The 20,775-nt window shown below is 43.0% G+C and overlaps 2 protein-coding genes across 2 annotated transcripts in view; both read right to left on the bottom strand.

Annotated features, from left to right (window-relative positions):
- The window catches only part of stim2b (stromal interaction molecule 2b), a 35,556-nt gene extending 34,190 nt beyond the window's left edge, over positions 1-1,366 (bottom strand). Inside the window, exon 1 of the mRNA XM_061066557.1 lies at positions 1,154-1,366. Within this exon, the coding sequence (XP_060922540.1) occupies positions 1,154-1,271 (118 nt within the window). The 5' untranslated portion in view covers positions 1,272-1,366. The remainder of the gene's footprint in view (positions 1-1,153) is intronic.
- Positions 1,367-4,462: 3,096 nt separating this feature from the next.
- tbc1d19 (TBC1 domain family, member 19) lies at positions 4,463-19,504 on the bottom strand. Its single transcript, XM_061066190.1, has 21 exons — positions 19,332-19,504; positions 19,166-19,238; positions 19,020-19,065; positions 16,942-17,017; positions 16,708-16,782; positions 16,007-16,070; positions 14,615-14,661; positions 14,406-14,516; positions 14,208-14,280; positions 13,792-13,830; positions 12,401-12,513; positions 11,332-11,406; positions 11,024-11,086; positions 8,785-8,869; positions 8,288-8,332; positions 7,867-7,899; positions 7,633-7,742; positions 7,417-7,508; positions 6,643-6,758; positions 6,365-6,435; positions 4,463-5,351 (listed from the first exon to the last, which is right to left on the bottom strand). Exons 1-21 carry the CDS (start codon positions 19,425-19,427, stop codon positions 5,277-5,279), a joined length of 1,578 nt encoding a protein of 525 aa, XP_060922173.1. The 5' UTR covers positions 19,428-19,504; the 3' UTR covers positions 4,463-5,276.
- Positions 19,505-20,775: the final 1,271 nt, after the last annotated feature.

The following is a 20,775-nucleotide window of genomic DNA, read 5'->3' as shown; positions in this document are numbered from 1 at the left end:
TATCCGATAGAAGATGGATGCAACTCAAAATAAACTGCATGAAAACTGGCAGGAACTTGGATATTTCGCAATATATCTGACTCTGACTTAGAGGTCAAAGCAGCTGTTTCCCCAAAAGCATGGCATCAGCTGAAATACCAGGTTTTAAATACGAATTAAAAACAAAATTGACTGAACCTTCTACTGTCTTCAACAACCACACAGATTAAATAATAGAATGTTTTCCAGTTTCACATCCTTCACACATGGGCCTGTATCGAACCGGTCAATTAAGCTACCGAGAGGATGGAAGCAACTCAGAAGAAACTGTATGAAAACTGCCAGGAACTTGGATATTTCACAATATATCTGACTCTGAATTAGAGGCCAAAGCAGCTGTTTTCCCCAAAAGTATGGCATCAGCTACTTCATCAGAAATACCAGGTTTTAAATACGGATTAAAAACAAAATTGACTGATCCTTCTAACGTCTTCCACCAGGATTGAAGTGCAAACGTCCGCGTTAAACAACCACACAAATTAAATAATAGAATGTTTTCCAGTTTCACATCCTTCACACATGGGCCTTTATCGAACTGAATTAAGCTACCTGCCAGGAGCCTGCTAAGAGGATGGAGAAATCCATCCTGGCTGGTTAAAAACAGATGGACATCGTCTCATTAAGGGTAATGTCAATAGGGCAATTTCATGGGGGGGGGGGTGACCTGTGGCCTTCTGACTAATCAGCGTGAGTCCTCACACACAATGCAAACACATGACGCATTCGAGTAGGGTAAAAAAACACGAATGTCATGTTGCTTGTGCCCCACGTCCGTGAAATGAGATGCTGCGTGCATTCCTGTCATGTCATGCATCCCCCCCCCCAGCAATGTACAGAGGTGAGGCAAGGGGAGAGGAGAAGAAAAAACACACACACTAGGGGTGACTTACAACATTAAAATGCATCCCTTTCTAATACCCCACATCTACCCTCCTGCTGGGTGAATGGGGGTTTTCCTCGGATTTCCCGGAGAAAATCCTCCACGTAGGAGAAGAGGGGGAGAGGGGTGGAGGGGGGGGGGGTTGTGCATGCGTTAAAACATGAATGAACCGTGGCCACTTGTATCCTCGCAGCCTTCCTTCCTTCCCTTCCTTCTTTCCTTCCCTTCTCTTACCTGCTACGGCTGCAGCATCGGGCAGCCCGCCGCTGGAGGAAGAGCCGCCGAGTACCGCATAGATGACGAGTCCACGCAGCAACACGTCCAGCAGCAGCGCCGGGAGGATGCGGCTCATGGTGAGGGAGCGACCTGCTTCCGTGGGAGTCGCGTATCCGTGGGAGAGTGAGTGGAGAGGATGGGTGGGTGGCTGGTTGGTTCACCTCCAGCCCCCAAAAAAAAAAATTATTAAAAAAAAAAATAAAGAATAAATTAAAATTTAGTTAAAAAAAAAGATAAGGGATAGAAGTCCTGTTTGTTTTTTTGAAGTGGTGTCACAAGCCAAATAAAATAAAAGAAGAGAGAGAGACACACCGGGGAAATGCACCAACTCCCCCCCCTCCTCCTCCACCTCCTCCCCCCCCACCCACCACCCCCCCCTATCAGCACCGGCTAGCGGCTGGAAACCGGGAACCCTCCGCGGAACCTGACGGGAGCGTGGAAGAAGGAGTAATGGGTCATGACGAGTCCTCCATGAACGGTTTTCCAAAATAAAACACCCCCGGTTGCACGAAGAAGAAGGAGAACCGGCGGGTCGGTTTTTATTTCCAAAATAAAATACCCCCCGGTTGCAGAGAGGAGAACCGGCGGGTCGTGGGTAAAGAGAGAGAGAGAGCCACGCACATGCAGCCTCCCGGTCCGGAGGAGTCCGCCTCCCGGTCCGGAGGAGTCCGCCTCCCGGTACCAAAACAACAACACCAGACCCGGATCTGGAGGAAGAAGAACCAGCCCGGGACTCTTCTTCTTCTTCTTCTTCTTCTTGGGTTTAAATCCGTGTATCCTTGTACTTCCACGTACAGTACACAAACACCGGGCACAGCCTCAGCATAGTGAGCTGGCCGAGCCTCCTAGGTCCGCCTCTTCACAAACAAGTAGCAAATCCGGTCGCATCGAGTAAAATCGTCCTCTTCTTCCTCTTCCTCTTCCTCCTCTTCCTCCTCCGACCCTCGTATATCCGCTCCCCGGAGAGTAAAGAGTCTAGTTTATTTTATTATTCGTGTCGTCTCTCCTCTTCGTTTTTTTTTTTCGTCCTCCCCTTCCAACGCGTGTGAAAGCCGAGCTCTCCCCCCCTCCACTCCCTCCTCCGCCGCCCCCCCACTCCTGACACATCAGCTGCTCCGCCGGCTGATGCATGCAGCGGCAGCCGGGGGAAGGAAGAGTCGAGCGGGACCGGAAGTCGGTGGCCGGGATGGGGTTGACATCACGGCGGGGGGGAGGTCCTTGAATCAACAGCACCACTTATTACATTGTTATTACTATTGTTATAACAAGTGTATTACTTCCGGTTTCCACACAGATGCAAGCTTGTATTTTTCTATTTTTATTTTATTTTTTTAATAAGCTTTGAATCCCCCAAATGAACTTCACCATGTTGCTGTTTTATTTCCTGATGGTTCTAACGCCGGTTCCATTGTTTTCACTTCCTCACTCCGGCCCATTAAAGTTTTTCTCCCCTGCAGATCGAGGGCCCCCATTGGCTGGACTGTCCCAACATGGCAGATTCTGATTGGCTGCCTGGGGACAGCACCGGCGGCTTTTGAAGAAGCTCAGCGCGGGAAATAAAGTGACGTTTGCCATGATTTATTTTTTAGGAGGCAAATATCATTTCCCCTCTACCCAGACTACCACCTTTATTATTTTAATCATTATCAATAATACAAATATATATTATTATAATGAATACAACACTTCGGTTCAAAAGAGAAGATGACACCTCCTTACAAGTGCTTATTATTATTATTCATGCAACTAGTCTTCATATAATATTACAAATACTACAGTGAATAATAATCATTACTATCAAATGTACAGCTGGATTATATTGAAAAAATCATGTCAAGGCCCCAGAAACAAACAAATGACCACACAGACAGAAAGATGGTTCGATTTTTCAGAAGAAAATTTGTTTGCTGCTCCAATAATTTAATACTGATATTTTGAAGAAGCCTGAAGCATCTAAACAGACAATCGGATTTTCTAAACCACGCCTAAAATGAAATTTTCCAGATTATCATTCAGTTTGCTAAGGCATCCTTAAATCCTAAAACTTCACAAATATAAACTCTCAATTGTCATCACAGAGCCTGTGTTGACCACAGCAATGAAAAAAACAGCAAATCCATTCCAAGAGAAGGACCAAGAAAACAAAATCACTAAAAGTAGATCTTATTCCAGTTTAAATTGACAGCACAAATCTGTCTCAACATTAACCAAATGTCTTATTGGATATTAAACTCTCCTGGTCTGAGACCTCTGTAAGAAATGGCCTTTGCATGCTTCAACCTTTAAGTCTGAAGCATACATTTTCACTGGCCATAACTTTAAATCTTTAGCTCAATTATTTTCTGGAAGTTTAATTTCAAGGGTTTAAATCTTAATCGTTTCTAGAGCATGATAATTAACATTTACAAGTAACATAGAAAACTCTGAACTTCATTTGTAATCGATCCTTATAACTTTGGCCTCCTCGACAAGGCTTGTGTCAATAAACTGTTAAATTTGATAAGGTTTGCAAACCGGATCTCATACACGTTGAGTCATTTTGTATAACCAGTCATGAGACCACATAACCACATCATCGACATCTTATTCAGGTCACTAGTTAAGGAGATATCTTTCAGCGACAGCCAGACTCGGAGTGCTGATGGACATAAGGTCCATCGTCCTGCAATGCAGCACGTCAGCCACCAGGAGGGACCGCTGAGTGAGCAGAACCATGCAGCAGGTAATAGTCTGTCTCAGGAGAAACAGACTTGAAGGAGGCCAAAGGAGGCGCATGGCTGATAAAGGAGTCAGCCGTGGGAGTCCGAGTAAACAGGTGGCAGATGCAGCAGCAACCGGGAGACGGCGAGAGACACGAAAGAGAAGAGCAGCATAATTCGATACGAGCCCTGGGAGGGGGCAGCGGGAAGGAAGGCAGCCAACAAACCAGGGAGGAATCGAGCAGATGCTACATGTGGGAGGAGGACTGTGGGAAGGGGGACAGACGGTCCAGGCCAGAAAGAGGAAAAAAAAACGCTGCTACCTGTTATTTAGGGATTCTACTTTCACAGAAAATGTCTACGGTGAATTTAAGAGCCGTACACCTTGTACAAATATTTAGTCTGTCACACAAACACAAAAAATACCGAGCGGTGGATAAGGAAAGATCCGGCAAAACTTTCAAAAAGCCGTCACACAGTTCAAAGTCTATCACTCAGCGTTTTTTGTAGAATAAAGTGGAGGAAGGGATTCAACATTTTTATTTTATTTAAATGAAAAAAGGTGCTTATGAGGTTGAACATTGAAATGTGTTGGATGGAAGACATTGGCATTACCTGGCAAAATAAATAGTTATCATATAAGAAAAATGGAGGTGACACATGTTGTCTTTAAACAGGACAAATAGATGCAGACATTCAGGCATTAAATGCAAAACCTTAAACCGTGAAACAGTAAAATGCAATAAATAGTGGCACTGAAGGTAATAAATACCCCTGAAGAGGGCAGCATTATATAATTAATTCATAAATATAATATATCATGTTTACACACAGCAGCTGCTTATCATACGAGTTTGATTTGGTCTGTGTCCGTCTCTCTCGACACGCTGTCACGAGCTTCAGCAGCGACAGCGTTACAACAATCGGGAGCCACGGAGCAGAATAAATTGCAATGAGCTAATTAACACTTCATTAGCCAAGCATGGAGACATTACTGTTGTTCCGTCTCGCACGCTGTAATCGTAACAGCTCGTGCTTCTCCTAATGAGCTGCTCAGCAGATCCTGGCAACTCGGCTGCAGGGCATATGGCTTATGGAGGTTAGCTGCACCTCAATGGTCTGTAGGCTCTACTTCTATATGCTGTATAATATCTAATAACACGACACAGAGCATTCATTACTTTTGGTAGCTTTTCTACTTGAAGCGCTGCAAGATGAGGTGTGTGATGCCCAGGTAGGTTTATTCCTTCATATCCCACAGTGGAGTCTGGTGCTTTCTTGACAGACGGTTATCCATACTGGTGCGGCTATGGCATAGCAGAGTGGCTTTTTGTTTTTTTGACTGTCTCTTTACCGTACGTACCACAACCCGTCACCACTCCTCAGATGGCGCTGGCGAACAGAGAGATCTGGATGAGCGGCATAACCTTCAGGGTCGAAAGGTCAGCGAGGACGGCCTGTAGTGTGCGAGTCAAACAAAACACAAATGAGATTTGTCAACTTCAAATTCCCCCCCCAACCCCTCCTGACCACAGCAAATTAGCCTAGAAGAGGCAAATAATCAGAAGCCTCATCCCCTTTGCAAGACACATGTTCAAGCATTTAAAAAAGAACCCACACACAGCTACACACATGATGATGATGCAGGATCATTGGGAAGCGACAATCCATGCTCCCCACCTTGTCCTTTTCGGACGGGTGGGAGATTAAATTTAGTGACCCTATCGTGTTTAGAGAGACGGTTTAATATTACAACGCTGGGCCCGAGGTTCTAAATATACGATAAGGAGCAGTGTGTTATGATATCTCTCTCTATCTGAGGGCAGGTGGTAAATGAGAAAGCAAATAGTGCCGGCCAGCATCTTAGAACAGCAGATTGTAGTTTAACCCCCTCAGCCTCGGGGATGAGGGGAGCGGGGGAGGCAAGTCATCATATGGGTTACTCCTGGTGTCAGTCATATGATAGTGGGAGCACAGTATGGGCGCGGTATACATTGCACGAGATTACTGTCATCTTGCAACATGAGTTCCTGCAGAATGAATTAAAGGTGGAAGTTTTTGGTTGTGTCTTCGCCAAAGTTGCACGAAAGAATTCAGCGTTTTTTAACACACGACTCTGCACAGAAACATGGCCACCGGTTTCTATCAAGGCTGGACCGAGACAGAATGGACTGAATGACAAGCCTGTGTGCGAAAAGGAGGCAGAAGACCAGGGGTTGTGTTGAATGGCCGGTGAGAAGGTGAGAGATCTTAACTGTCCAGTTTTTTCAGACGTGCATGCAGGAGACTGGGTTACTTGAACTGGCTGGTCATCAATGGCTATTTCCAGACCTTCAAGAGTATGTGGGAGGTGCAGAGAGGGGTGGACAGACACACACACACACACACACACACACACACACACACACACACACACACACACACACACATACATACATACACATGGAAGTCCAATGTGAAACAGCCATACCTCAGCTGAGGCCAGTGACGTCACCTCCATCAGGTTCTCGGCCCGGAAGGCGAACACGGCAGCTGCGAGGACTGGAGGAGGTGTGAGTAAGGGGAGTAATTCAGGGAGCAAGGAAAAGAGGAGGACAAGACATTGATGAGTGATATTAGAGAGGAGGAGGAGGAGGAGGAGGAGGATGGGGGAAGAGAGGGATGGGGCGAACAGAGGAAGGAGGTTGAGAAACATAAGAGACGCAAATGACAAATTAAAGGGTTTGGCGAATGTGTATATTTTCTTACCTGCGACGACCTCCAGTGAGTCGTATCCCAGGATTCGATCCCAGAGAAGAAGCAGCTGGTCAGTCGACAGATACCCAGAGAAGGCCCTCACCATCCACTTGAAGGCGATACGCAGCCTGGATGACAAGATCACGTTTTCTTTACAGTTCATCGCAAAATAATATATTTAAAAAGTACACAAAACCTTCGTAACTCCTTCCAATGTGTCATTATGTTTAAATTCAATATAAGGGTCACATGTAAGCATGTAAATGTTAAATAAGTGATCATAAGGGCTTTTTTTGTCTTTAATAGAAATTGTAATTGGACAAAAGCACCACATGGTGGCAGTAGCTCACAACGGCAGGACAGCAACAACATGGCAAAAAGCTCAAGAGTCAAATGTATCTGTTTGCAAGTTAAATACGACTCATACACCTAATAAACAAAAAGGTGAACATGTAAACATCAAGTCTTTATGTACCAGAGAGGAAATTATAATATGAACAAGGGCATGTATCTTTTTAGGTCATTTCAGAAGTCCACATGTACAGACATCTGGAAACTAATAACAATTGTTGCTTAATAGGTTTTTATACATTTAACTTCATGTTTAACACATCTGTCGGGGGTTGAGTAACGTTATCTTAATGAACTTAGTACGAAAGAACACAGATTCTTCACCTTTCATTTACTTTTGTTTCTCTGTCACCTTTGTTGTCGTTTGGATCGATAAATAGTTCATGTCTGTAGTTTATTTTTTCTGTGAGGTGCTGGAACCGTGCAGCTACTCACGGCTGTGCACCAATCTGCCGCAGGTGGTAGAAGAGCTGAGGCAGGTGAGTCTGGAGCAGCCGCTCAAACTGCAGGCACAGAGACACGATACCCTGCAGGAGCACGTGTGGGACCGGGTTAGATACAAGGCATTGTGCAAACTTAAACTCTAGAAATATTTGAGTTTGACATTCAACAGCAACAACCCCCCCAAAAAAATGATATCCAGGATCTTACCGAGGGACAGGAGGAGATGGAGTGTAATCTGAAGAAGAAGCGGGTGTACATCTCCCTGAATACACTGTAGAGCTTGGACGGCTCGTTGTACAAGAAACACAAAGGGGCCACTGAGGGACAAAGATGCACACAGACACACACACACACACACATTACATCCTGCTCATATAATGCTCCTCCTGGAAAAGCAGCATTAGCTCGAAGCATTTACAAGTTAATACAAAACCTACTCACCGTACATTGAAAAGCCATGGAACGGGATTACACCTGTTTAAATGAACATTTCAAGTCAGTGCAATCAAAAACATTTATCGTGCAATTAGGCAACAAGTGTTTATGCTACGACTGAAGGATTTTGTACGAGTGGTTCTTGAGAAAACGTCAAACATCAGTTTCTCTAGAAGCACATTCTTTAGTGCCATCACTCAGACACTAATGGAGCGGAGAGGAGACGCAGCTCGGCTCAGGTACCAAGGAGAAGCAATTTGTATGAACTCGTATGGATGACGCGCCCTCAAGAAAACTTCAAACTGGATTAACACAGGCCAAACAATCACAGTGACTCTGAACAGGCACTGCAGGAGTTTCATTCATTTCAATTTCAGCATAAGTGGATAAAGTCAAAATAATGTCGATGTCAAAAACGCAGGCTCACCGTTGGGCGGATAAACAACAGCACACTCCTCATCTCCCACTTTCCCTGTAAGACGGAGAGAGGATACAGCATGTTGGGGTTTTAATTCAATTTTTACTTCATTTATAGATTAATAAGGAGGACACACATTAATCAACATGTCTGTTTATGTTCCGGTTTAAGTTGGTTTGCTGTTTTTTTTTTTTTTCAACTGCAGTCCCGAGGAAAGTGTTTTGATACCAGGTAAGTCTGAGCCATTTGAATGATTCAAATAAAGACAAAAATCTAAAGTTTACATGCAGAACAGAACAAAACCTCATTAGTACAGCGGTAAACCTAGAATTAACATCGGACACTCGTAGAAGACATGGGAGAAGTTAGCAGCAAGAAATAACAGTAAAAATCTAATTATTATAAGAGTTAAAAATGTTCCATCTGACTGCTGTCCAGTCTATATGATGGCAGTGTGTCTGTGTGTGTGTGTGTGTGTGTCCTTGGTGAATGTCACATCCTCTCACCCTGGATGTAGGACTTTGGAGGAGTGGCACTGTTGTATTTGAAGTGCTCCAGCACGGCCGTGTCCCGGGAGAAACACAGCAGCACCTGGGAAAAGGAAGCAGGGATTAAACTCACACACACACACACACACACACACACACACACACTTGACATTTAGCAACCACTGGAATGAAACAACAGATGTCACATTTATCATATATATAAAAAATGTGTGGTTTAACATCTGGATGACTCAGAGATGTGGAGTCTAAGATGATCTAAACCAAGGCTTGAGTTTTAGTTAAAATAGATTGAGTTCAGTTGATTCACAACTTAGATGAAGCCGTGATCGTGTTTTAAGACAAATTCAACCTGAACGCAGATAATTCTAGTCATTGCAAATGGATTGGAGGCTCAGAAGGTAATGTTGTCCTTGCCTGACATCAGGGGACAGAAGCAAGAGTAGTTAATAGACGTATTTGCTCTGAGATGTCTTGAGGAGCCGCGGTTCCTCTTGGGTAAGAAAACCATTAAAGCAGTGCACCTGGAGCCGGTTTCTCAGGATGAACACAGGCAGATGGCAACCGAGCTTCAAGTGGCCGCTCGCTTCACAAAATGACCGTGTAAGTGGTCGCTCTTTCCATTACGGCCCAATTCCGGTGCTTTTTTGAGAACAGCATTCATTTCCACCGAACACTTGACAGGAATAACAGGGGGAGGAGGAATAATCTGGTGACGCAGGCAGCTTATGAGGAGGATGGCGTGCGTCTTGTCCATCTTCTGTCAAACCTTTAACTCTTTTACTGTGATTAGGAAAATCTGGGCGTTTGTAGGAGATGCGTTTGGTCTGTTTGGATTGATTGAACACTGTCACTCGTTCCATCGGGAAGGAGCTAAATACATTGTTCAACTATGAATATCATAAGAAGGTGAATGTAAATAGGCTACTTTGGCAGTGTTCTCAAATCACACGAGGACCTTTTCCTGATCGATTTCCTGCACTATTAGGTTTTAAGTGCTTCTGAAGAGTAGCTTCTGTTTTCACTCCTCTCTGTCCATCTGCTTTCTCAGCAGGATTACGCAAAAACTACCGAACAGATTTCCACGAACACTGATGGAAAGATGGAACGTAAGCCAAGAAAAAACTGATTAAACTTTGGGGCAGAACCAGGATATTTGTTTTTCACATTTTATAACTTTCCCAGTGAATAATTTACAGATCTTGTTGAAACAAAAAAAACAGGATGTGTGTGTGGGTCTGTCAGGCCAGGGAAGATATGGGCTCTCTACTGAGAAACCTTCAAGTTTATTTTATTTTATAAACCTCAATAAACTCACTTGAAGTGTCTTACTCTTCAGAACTTCCTTTACTTTTCTATAACTTCTTAAGAGCATAACAGCACCCGCGTGAATTCACGCTCTCCCAACAATAAACAAGATTCTTTCACTGCCTAGTGAGTTTACCATTGGTCAATATTGACAGGGATACTGATGCTTTGTACTTGCTACACCTGCGTGCTCATTGGTTAACCGCCAAGGAGCACGACTTGTTGACAGCCGCCGAATAAACTGGTTGCCAGAGTGTTTATATGTGTGTTTATCAGTTGAGCAGTGAAGGCAAACAGAGCGGTGACGACCAGAGAAGCTAAAAATAAGTCATATCCTCGCCTGAGCTGAATATGCACCAGCAGATAGAGAGGGATGCTGTCATACATTAACTGGGCCTTACGTGACAGGGGATTGACACAAATTCTGATATTCAGGGGTAAAGAAATGACTCATTATTGAGGATTAAGCTCCTTATCTGGTGGAAGGAGAAGACGCAGCAGTGATGGTGGTTTTATCTTGATTTTAAGAGAAGTGGGAACCAATGGGGAGAACATTTAAGCTTTATATTCACTGATAAAAACTAGAACGTCACTCAGCAGAGAGCATAAATTAAATCAATTAAATTCAATCAATCTGCACCAAATTGCACAAACTCATAGATATCATCTTCCCTAAATACGAGATTTAAGAAAGTTCCTGGATCCGGACAAAAGGTCGGCCGATTCCTTTCAGTGATTTTGGCATAATCCTGCCGACAAACCAACAAATGAACAGGGGTAAAAAGATGTTTAAGTTAAGGTTGTTTTTTTGATTTACTGAAAACCCCCAAAATTTGATATTAGCGAGCAAATTTAACGGACTTCAAACTTAGAGTGCTGCTGTGGTGAGGAAAAGAGATGGAGAACTACACTAGGGCAAAGGAGAGCTCACCTGATAGAGGAAGTCTTCAAACACAAAGTAGTAGTCGTCGTTACTGGCGGTGAGCTTCACATCCTGGGGGGGGCAGGATGTTGGTAATTTAATTCTATTTCATTAGGACAAGCACATTTATTCCAACTCAAAGTCCAGGACACGTATACACAGATACTGTGTGAAGCTTCTATGAAAACACAGCGCTATCAGTGTTTATGTTATGCAGGACGAATGTTTGAATGATAGGATCGAAGGAATTCAAGCTTTAAATATATTGTCTTGTCAGTGTCGTTAAACAAACATGAGCAGTTATATCCAAACAGTACCTTATAGATGAGGTTGTCCACCAGCAGGTCATGTTGAATGACTCCAGCCCTCAGCTGCTCATAATGCATCACGTCCTGAAAAGGCAAAGTTCAAGTTTTACCCTCATTCACTCCTCCAAAAAACCCATCAACCTCTTTAAATCACTTTTACATTAAACATCATGTATTTTCCCCCCCGACAGGTCACGACAGCAGGACTAAACCGAGCTGGAAGGATGGGTGTTGTGTTTCCGACCCACTTGCCTAAACTCTAACGTGTCTCCGGTTCGAGACAGGTTATCGTAAATGATGTGAAGAAGAGACAACAGGGTGGATGGAGAGATTTTGAAAAAAAGAAGAAGAGCTGTGAAGCAGCTTGGCAACGACGAGCGCTGCGGATGTGGAGAACAGAAACAGAGGTGGTCATTTTGACGGCTGAGATACAACACTGAGCCCCCCTTTGGGAATAAGTTATGGAGAGAATTTATATATATATCTCTGCTACTTACAGCAGTTCACTTTGGATATATCTATAGATAATAAAAGAAGTTAGTACATCCATATAAGATTGATAAATATTAGGGTTTCCTGCGGATAGAGCTGCAGGTTATTTTTGGTTTAAAGTCAACAGGAGTCCTTTGCCTGAAGAAATAATAGTTTTTTCACATTAGAGGTTATAGTAATTTACAAGATGCAGGTAAATTCGCACATTTCATAGATAATGTGTTTGTCCTTGTGGATCCAGAGCCAGAACCGACACTCTCCAGACCAGGTGTCCCTCAGAACACAATCTCCCCATCACAAGTATTGTTTTATTGACTTGGCCTCCACGGTCGACTCTGGACTGCAGCGTTTACACAGGCAGGCGGCTGCTCTGTTTGGGCTAACTGTGCTAAATGGCCAGCGTTTGATTATCTTAGCAACTGGAGCTGCAGCTGAAAACTTCGGCCTGTAGTCAACACGCAGTTTGGGAATCGATGCAGCTGGGGGGGTGTGTGTGTGTGTGTGTGTGTGTGTGTGTGTGTGGCTGCTTTATAACACACACGGACAGCTGCCACCGGGTGGTGTTTGTGTGTTTTGCTGAAGGTACCGGAGGCTGGTTGGTGGAGTTCAGGATGAGGGCCCACAGGTCCGCCCGGAGCCCGGTGGGGCAGCCCTGTCTGCTGTACTGCTGCGCTGCTGCACTGTCCTGATCCAGAACCACTACACAACACACAGACACAAAGTGAGACACCATAGAGACACACACAGGGAGCCGGAGGGGTCATGACTACAAGCAGAAACATATTCACATTCTTGCTTAACTTGTCCCCATTCCAGACATTAAGCTAAACTAAGCTAACCAGCTACTGGCTCCATAAACTATACATAAAACTGTAATATATATACTGTATACAACATCCTGTACTATATACAAGAAAGACGGTACGATCTATATATAAACTAAACATTATCCTGTACTATATATAATACATATACAAAATACTTTATGAGATATATTTATATATACACTAATCATACTGTAACTGTACTATATATATATGCAAAAAATACTGTATTATTTATACTTTAAAATAAACTGTACTATGTATACAACATCCTGTACAATTTAAACCTTAAAATATACCGTACTATGTATAATACATATAGAGCATATATATATATATATATATAAAACAGAATCGATCGAAAGTTTCATGACTCAGTCAGAATAAAGTTTGTTTTCAACAAGAGAACTTGGAAAATCTAGGAAAACACAACACACATTCGTCTGTAAAGATCCTGATTGGTACCGATATGAAAATGTTGGCTTGTACTGGGCCAGCGTTAGATCTATGTGTTTGGGTTTCATGGACTGCACAGACATAAACAAGGATTTAATTTAATCCCTCTGAAAATGAATAAACAACACAGACGTTCCCATAATGGCAATTATTACACAACTTTTCAAAAAACACTCAGACACGAGCTGGAAACAAAATCTTCAGCATCTCCAACCCTAAATCTACACTGTGACAGAAGCTGAAAACACTTGGACTCGAGGTGCTGACATAAACTAACACACTCCTCGCCTCTTAAATTTCCAATCTGAGCGCACTTAACACTTGGCCCGGACCACGGCTCCACGGTCGGGAGCCAACACGCAGCCGACCCAGACTGAAACATCAGAACGGCCCCTCGTGGCTGTGTATATAAAGTAAATAAGTCTGTATTTTTATAATTGAGTGGGTTGATGTCTGATCTGTGTCTGTAATAAGGTCGGTGTTAACTCTGGGTTCATAGCAGCACAAAGAAATAAAGGTTCAAACCATTACAGCAGGAGCCAGGAGCGAAATGTTCTAAAACTGGTTCAAAATACTGCAGGACATTCAGATTAATACAAAATTGAGTCACTGTTCAATACCACAATTCACTAATTTGACCATAAAACTATTAGCATGAAGAAATGTAACTGTTTGAAACCAGGAACCAAAGACGTACCTTTTTTCCCGATTTGAACGTAGTCATTTTCAAACAAGTCTGCACGGGGTTAAAGAAGAAAAGAACAAAAGTGAATCATCAGTTATGGTCCAGTCTTGGCTCAGTTATTCTTATGTTATCTCTTTGATTTACAAACGCACAAAGTGTAGATACGATTCTATTTAAACCCCCAAAACCCCAGAATATCAGAAAGTCAATATCTGAACTGGACAGATAAAAGTGTTTGAGGAATTGTACACAGGAGTAAAACAGGAGCTGATACAAGGCCAGTGTGGTTTATACAAAGTTAAATCCAGTCATTGTTAGGTAAACAGATTTATTTCCGATCATTCACAGGCAGTAAAAGAAAAGGTTGTGTTCAGGGTTTGACATTAAGAAGCTGCTGGAGCTTGTGTATGAGACTTTTGTGAGAATACCTGGAGGAACATGTGCGTGGTCGTCAATCCCCAGCTGCCCAGTGGCCAGGTTGAGCTCCGAGTAGGCCCGTCTCTGTTAGAAAACACACAACATGGTTTCAATGCGTTCACCCTGAGGTCACTAATGCACCAAACACATGCAAAGGAGACAATAAACAGGCAGTAAAGGTTTAACCAGACGTCCACGTGGGGCCCTACCAGCTGTGGGATGTCCCGGACATTGAGGGGAACCTGGATCAGGCCCCAGTGGCTCCTGGCGCTGACGTCCTCGCTGCTGTCATGGTTTGGGTTCCGCAGACTGATTAACACCTGCGTAAAAAAGAATTAATGAACCATAGAACCGTTAATTTATCTCGTTTAAGCTAACCTTCAAAACAATGTTCTGAATGTTCTGAGGATCTTCTTACCTCCAGGAAGTCTTTGGGGGCATAGACAGGCCTGAAGCGGCTTAAATCTGCAGAGAGACACAACGATTTAATACAATGGATCTCAAAGGGTTTCAGGTATTTTTAAAAGCTGAAAAAGTTCCAACTTCTCCTTCACAATTTTATTTTTTAACAAAGATAGAGGTATAAACTAATTCAAAAGGATCAAACTGTACTTTAGTGAAATAAAAACAGCATCTGCACACTATATTCCCTAAATAAATCATATTATTTCAGCTTTTTCACTCCATATTTTCCCCCCTGGTCCCCCTACACCCCCCTCTCTCCACCAGCAGCTCTGTTAATAAAACAGTTGATATTAACACAGAGGATAATTCTCCAGCTGACAAATGTACACAGTGTTTTTATATGCAATTTCAGGAAACAGGTTTAAAGCTAGACTACACAAACGCATCCAGCCGTGAAGTTCCTGCCGTCAACTTGAACTTGAAAATGCTTTTTGCAGCCCAGAGTTGGCAACTTTTTTACAAAAGTCAAAAGGAACAGCTGAGGCGACTTCAACCAGCTCCGAGTGGAACTTCCATCTGCTGTTGGTTTGTCGCGCAGCAGTAAAATCAAGTAGCGTGTCGTTACGGTTCTGGAGAGAAGAGGTTAGTCCTGCGTCTGGACAGTTTCTATATTCACAGTCCAAAGTGTTTACAGCCAGGGGACAGCGCACAGTCCTAAATGTTATTACACACGTGATAGCATCGCTAGGACACAAGATTACCAAGTCCTTTTGAAGTGAGAGACACGGGTTCACTGAGAGACGAGGACTGAGGGAACCTACACTGAACATACTGCACACTCTCCTCTTAAAGTCGACTTTTTAAACACACTTGAGGACAAATTAACCACTTGTGCAGATTGGTTTTCCTGACATTTTCTGGAGAGGCCTGTTTGTGAGAAGATAATGAGCACATTGAGGACGTTTTTATCATGCAATGTAAAAATAGCTCACGATGTCATACATGACAACGGACAGAGCCTTCTGTTCATACTTCGTCCATATTCATTCATGACTTCTGAGAGCTTACAGATACAGACAACAGCCAAAAAGGAGCAGTACCACTGGAAATCCAGGGGGGTATACTGGACCTTTCCTGCACAAATGCTATAATTTGAACCTTTATATGAGAAGCTGAATACTCCTGTATCAACATTTCAGATGTCACAGAGTTGATCATCTTTAAGAAAAACCTTCCCGGATAAATAGAGGCTACAAAAGCAAACATTAAGTGGCAGGGATGTGTTAAGCCGAAGTTAAATACACCGGCGTCTGAGTGATGCTGCAGTTATCAGACACATCAACAATAATCTTTTATAAAAGGCAGATCGCCCGGGGGCCAGAGCCCCTGGGTAACGTCTCCAGACCTGGTTCATCTGTGCCCATCTCGTTCCATTTGTTTGTGAGCTCCTTCTGCTCCACTGCAGGTCTCTGGAGGGGAGAGAGACGATTTCAACAAACACATTGCCAAGGAAACGAAAACAGAACAAATGCTGAAAATGTCACATCAAAAATTAGCTTCTTTGGTCATAAATACATTATTTATACACAACAACATGTGCACGGAACCAAGAAACAATACAGATATAAAGAATTAAACCGGGCTCAGACTACAGGGGTTTGAAAATCCTAACCCGTTCTGAAAGGTCGCATTATGCACGGGAGGAGAATCTTTGCAGATATTCTTCTCTCTAATCTCAAACACACACACACACTGCAATATTTGAAAATAAGGGAACAACATACACAACAGATTATTATTCAGATAATCCAGAGGCAACGACCCACCACCCTCTGTATTCTGAGCCCAGCTCATTATGAGTCTGAATCTAATTAATGATTGCTCACTCGTGGCTTACGTAGCTCTCGGCTACTGTCAAACTCAGTTCAGAGCTCAGTCAGCGATACGGGCTTAAGATGCACTGTGCAAATGTGATGCTAACATAATAAGACAATGACAACAAATGTAATGAAGGTCTGTGCAGTAAGACAAATGTCACCAGAGACTGAGCATTAAGAACTTGTGTAATTACGCCACGTCAGACATGATTGACAGTGTCTTAGCTACCATGCGGGCCAGAGGCACTCCCAGCTCCGTGCTCATGCTGTTCAGGCTTTTGAGGACACGCTTCTCCCAGCCGGCCTGTGCAAGAGAGCAAACACACAAACACACACATTTAGCCTCAGATTCTGTGTTACAAATGGCCAAGTCTCGGAGTTCAGCAGCTCAAATGATACAAGAGTCAAGGAGGTAGAAGAGGAGGAGATGAGACGTGACGGAGATGGGATAAGACAGACTGACCTGTGCCTTGCGCATGTAGGCCAGCGGCTCTTTGAGATGCTCGGGAGGAGCCGCGGGATGACTCGGGGGCAGCTGGCTGAAATAAGCAAAACACAAGAGCCGGGGTTTGAGGTTGAGGAAGCGTCACGGTGCGATAAAAAAGGGGAAAACACATAAAGATGCCACTGTGTTTTCACCAGGAGACGGACAGATGGGAAGGACCGAAGCCAATAAGGACACAAACAAGTCGTTTTTTTCTTTAAACAGACAAGTGCGCAAAAGAAGTTGAGTTGTCAAACTGAACATAAATAAAAATGTGCAGTTTTTTTCTGAGAAACAGGCCGAAACCAGTGTCCTGCCCCCTGAGCTCACACGTCTCCACCAGCCACCGCCTCATGTCCCCTCCTCACAGAGCACGCTCAGGGCATATTGAATGACTCAAGGTCCCAGCATGTTAAACAACGTTCAACCCAATCCAAACATCTATAAGAGCGCATAGGGCCGAGTAAAAAGAGGGAGCCATTACTCAATGTTATACGTTTTCCTTTAACAGCGAAGCTTTAGGCCAACTATGGTTCAGCCGGAGCCTCCAGAGCAACAAGGGTACATCGCCCTGAAAGGAGAGAGAACACAGCTGAGAAGCACTGACCAGAGAGTTTAGTAAAGAACTGAGGGTTTTCTAACAATTCTCATAAAGACCTAAAAGGGAATTTAAATCTGGATAATTATGGACCGATTATTTATCTTGAAATGTAACCAATAGCCAACAGGGATACACAGAATGGCGCCAACATTAAATCCCCTTAAAGTCAATCAAGCTGGACACACTCATAGATATCAGTCCCCTGTGAATGTGACAAATTCATTTAATCAAGATAAATGAATTTCTCTCTGGGAAAAAATTGCATAATCCCGCTGACACCAGACCAACCTACAAACGGGGGGGGTAGAGCAACAAGTTGGACCTGTACTGCCGTCACTCCCTCTGTTCAAAACACACTCTTATCCTCCCACTCTCACACTCACCCTTAACGAATGTTCCCGGTGAGATGTTTGCCACGTTGAATCCTGCCTAATGTGATTCTACATAGACACAGATCAGGAGCAATCATACCTCATGGTAGATGCATCAAGTTCAACCATCACGATAAATATGTATCAGCTGTATTTCAGAAGTTAAATGCAGTTTTTCATGGACAGAAATCTGTACAACCCAACTTTTGAGACATCTCTTTATCACTTCTCGGACGTCACAGCTCTCGATGTGAGTGCGAACACGTACACAGGTGTGACTGTTGCTACAGACGAAAGAATAATGACAACAACAACAACAAGAAAAGGACGGGCGACAGAGTGCTCAGCTGCTGGTATGCAGGAATTTGTTTTTCGCCCTGAGGGGAGGAACTCAGAATGTACATATAATCATAGACAATTAAAAGGTGCCTAAAGAAGTTGAAGACAGTTAAACACCCACGTTATAGAATGAGCTCCAGCGTGAAAAAAGCTGTGACCTGTTTTCACCTGGGTGTTTCATTAAGATTTGGGCTATAAGCATGTTTATCCTCCCACTTCAAGCGTGTGGCAACAGTATCGCCGACAGAACACAGAGCAACTGTCTCATGACAACTCATGACTCATGAGGTGGACCAACAAAACAGACAACAGACATGTCAGTTAAAGATTTTAAACAGCGGTTACATTGAGTAATTTTAAATAAAAGTAAAGTGCAGATCGACTTTAGCAAACAGACGATGCAGAGGTTAGGATCAGGAGGTTAAAACATGAGTGTCTCATTGGTTACTGTTGCTAAACTGCAACACATAAAAGCAACACAACCTCAAATTAAGATATTACCCATGAATCAATGCATCAATTCTGACATTTCCCACTAAAATATATGAATATACACATGTTTTCGTCCAATGTGGGTTTATTTATGTTTGAAATAAGCTTAAAAATATAAAACTGCATCAAGACTTTCTTGCATGACCTGTTGTTTATTTACTTACATGATGCAAACCATAGGAATGTGTGTGTGTGTGTGTGTGTGTGTGTGTGTGTGTGTGTGTGTGTGTGTCAGGTGTGTGTATATAACTCACACATGCAGCTCCCTGTACACAGCGTTCTGCAGCTTCCTTTCCCAGCCTGTGAGAGGACGACACACATCAACAATCATCACACACACACACAACAACAACAACAACAAAGCCAGAAGCTGATACGAGACATTTTAGAGATAACGGACCTGAGGTTTTGAGGAAACTACGGACGTCATCTTTGAGAGACTCCAGTTTCACGTCGGGTTGATGTAAACACTCCTGAAACAGCACAGACATTTTAAATTTGTGTAGCTGTTCATTGTGTTGTTGTATCGAGCTAGCAGCTAGCTGGGGGTTAGCGTTAGCACTCACTTTGGCCTGTCTCTCTATCTGGGAGTGGAGGTGACTTCCTCTGAGCCGCTGCACGATGTGAGCGATGGTCACTGACATGTCGGTGCCTTCGTCCATCGTCTTCCTTCAAAAATCCACCTTCACTTTAATCTGGGTTTATTGTTTTCCTCTTAAAAACCTGCACAGGTGTTTTATTATTACTGTTCATCAGCAGCAGCAACCCGGAAGCTGCATCTTCCTCCTCCACCAATCAAAAGCCTTCCTGCGGAGGGTTACTTAGCAACTGGGGACGTTCCGAGATCGAGTGGGGGGAAACAAATACCAGGGAATCTTTTGGTTCCGGGTCTAAAATCGTTTTCCAATAGTAATATAAAAGATGTTACATTTAAATACTGTTATATATTATAAATGAAATCCTGTTACTATAAATATACTATATAGACACTCTACATACTGTTTGAATTGTTCACAGTTTCGTTGTATTTGCACTTTTACTGATGTTACTATTTGTTTAAACATACATTTACCCATTGTGAAGTTAATAAAGGATTAGCTTAGTTTAGCTTGGTTTAGTTTAGCTTGGGTTGACTTGGCTTAGCCTGGCTTTTCTTACTTTAGCTTGGTCCTAGCTTATTTAAAGTGATTTTGTGAAAAAACACACTTTTCACACCTGACAAAAGCTCAAGCAAAGTTTATTTGTGCGACACATTTCCACAGCAAGGCATTCCAATATCAAAGAAGTCAAAAGGATTGGTGACAGTAAATTGTTTAAGCAACACAAGAAAATATCCCCAAAAAGCAGCATTTAGAAAGAAATGAAAGAGTTAAAGCAGGAAACAAATGAGACACAAACACAACTCTTTTGGGTTTACAATTCGGTTTATTGTCACATTTTGAGAGTGTTCCTTGAGCCAGGTGAGCACATTTGGTTGACACGTTGTTTGTAAGTTGTTCTTCTTCGTCACCTTTTCTTCTGCAACACATCTGCTTCCTGGTTTGGAGAAAATATGGGAACCAGGGTGCGGCACGTTTAAATACAGGCCTGGTAAATGGGCCATAACAAGTGCTGCACCCACATAGGGTGGAATGGGGAGTTCAGTTGTCGTCTATGTTGTGTTTCAAAGAGTTTTGATTAGCCCCTATTTCTATATAAATCTCTGTCTTGAGGTTTCTTTTTCTCCTTTCTTAGATTTTATCGGTTGTTTGAGTTAAATATTGTATTTACATTGTAAATATAACGAAACCTGCCAGAAATATGAACACTTAAACATTTTAAACAATTTTTTAGAAAGTTTGTTTGGTCCATGTCCCATCAATAACACGGAGAAGGTTCGGCTCATCAAGTTCAATTCACCAGTGTTTTGTGTGTTTTCAGAATTCTTCGATGTGATTTCTCACTGACACGACTTCAAACTGTGTTTATTCAGTTGAATTTGCGTTGTCTCATCATGAAAAATATATATTT

Source organism: Limanda limanda, chromosome 22 (genome assembly GCF_963576545.1).
Source record: "Limanda limanda chromosome 22, fLimLim1.1, whole genome shotgun sequence".
NCBI lineage: Eukaryota > Metazoa > Chordata > Actinopteri > Pleuronectiformes > Pleuronectidae > Limanda > Limanda limanda.
This window is presented reverse-complemented; position numbering and strand designations above follow the sequence as displayed.

Bases quoted from the DNA above. Each gene is read 5' to 3' on its own strand.
- tbc1d19 (XM_061066190.1), bottom strand. From the start codon at position 19,427: ATGGACGAAGGCACCGACATGTCAGTGACCATCGCTCACATCGTGCAG. The intron at 19,239-19,331 runs GTGAGTGCTAAC...GTGCTGTTTCAG, and splicing joins AGATAGAGAGACAGGCCAAA to GAGTGTTTACATCAACCCGA. The intron at 17,018-19,019 runs GTGAGTTATATA...TGCTTATTTCAG, and splicing joins GTGTACAGGGAGCTGCATGT to CCAGCTGCCCCCGAGTCATC.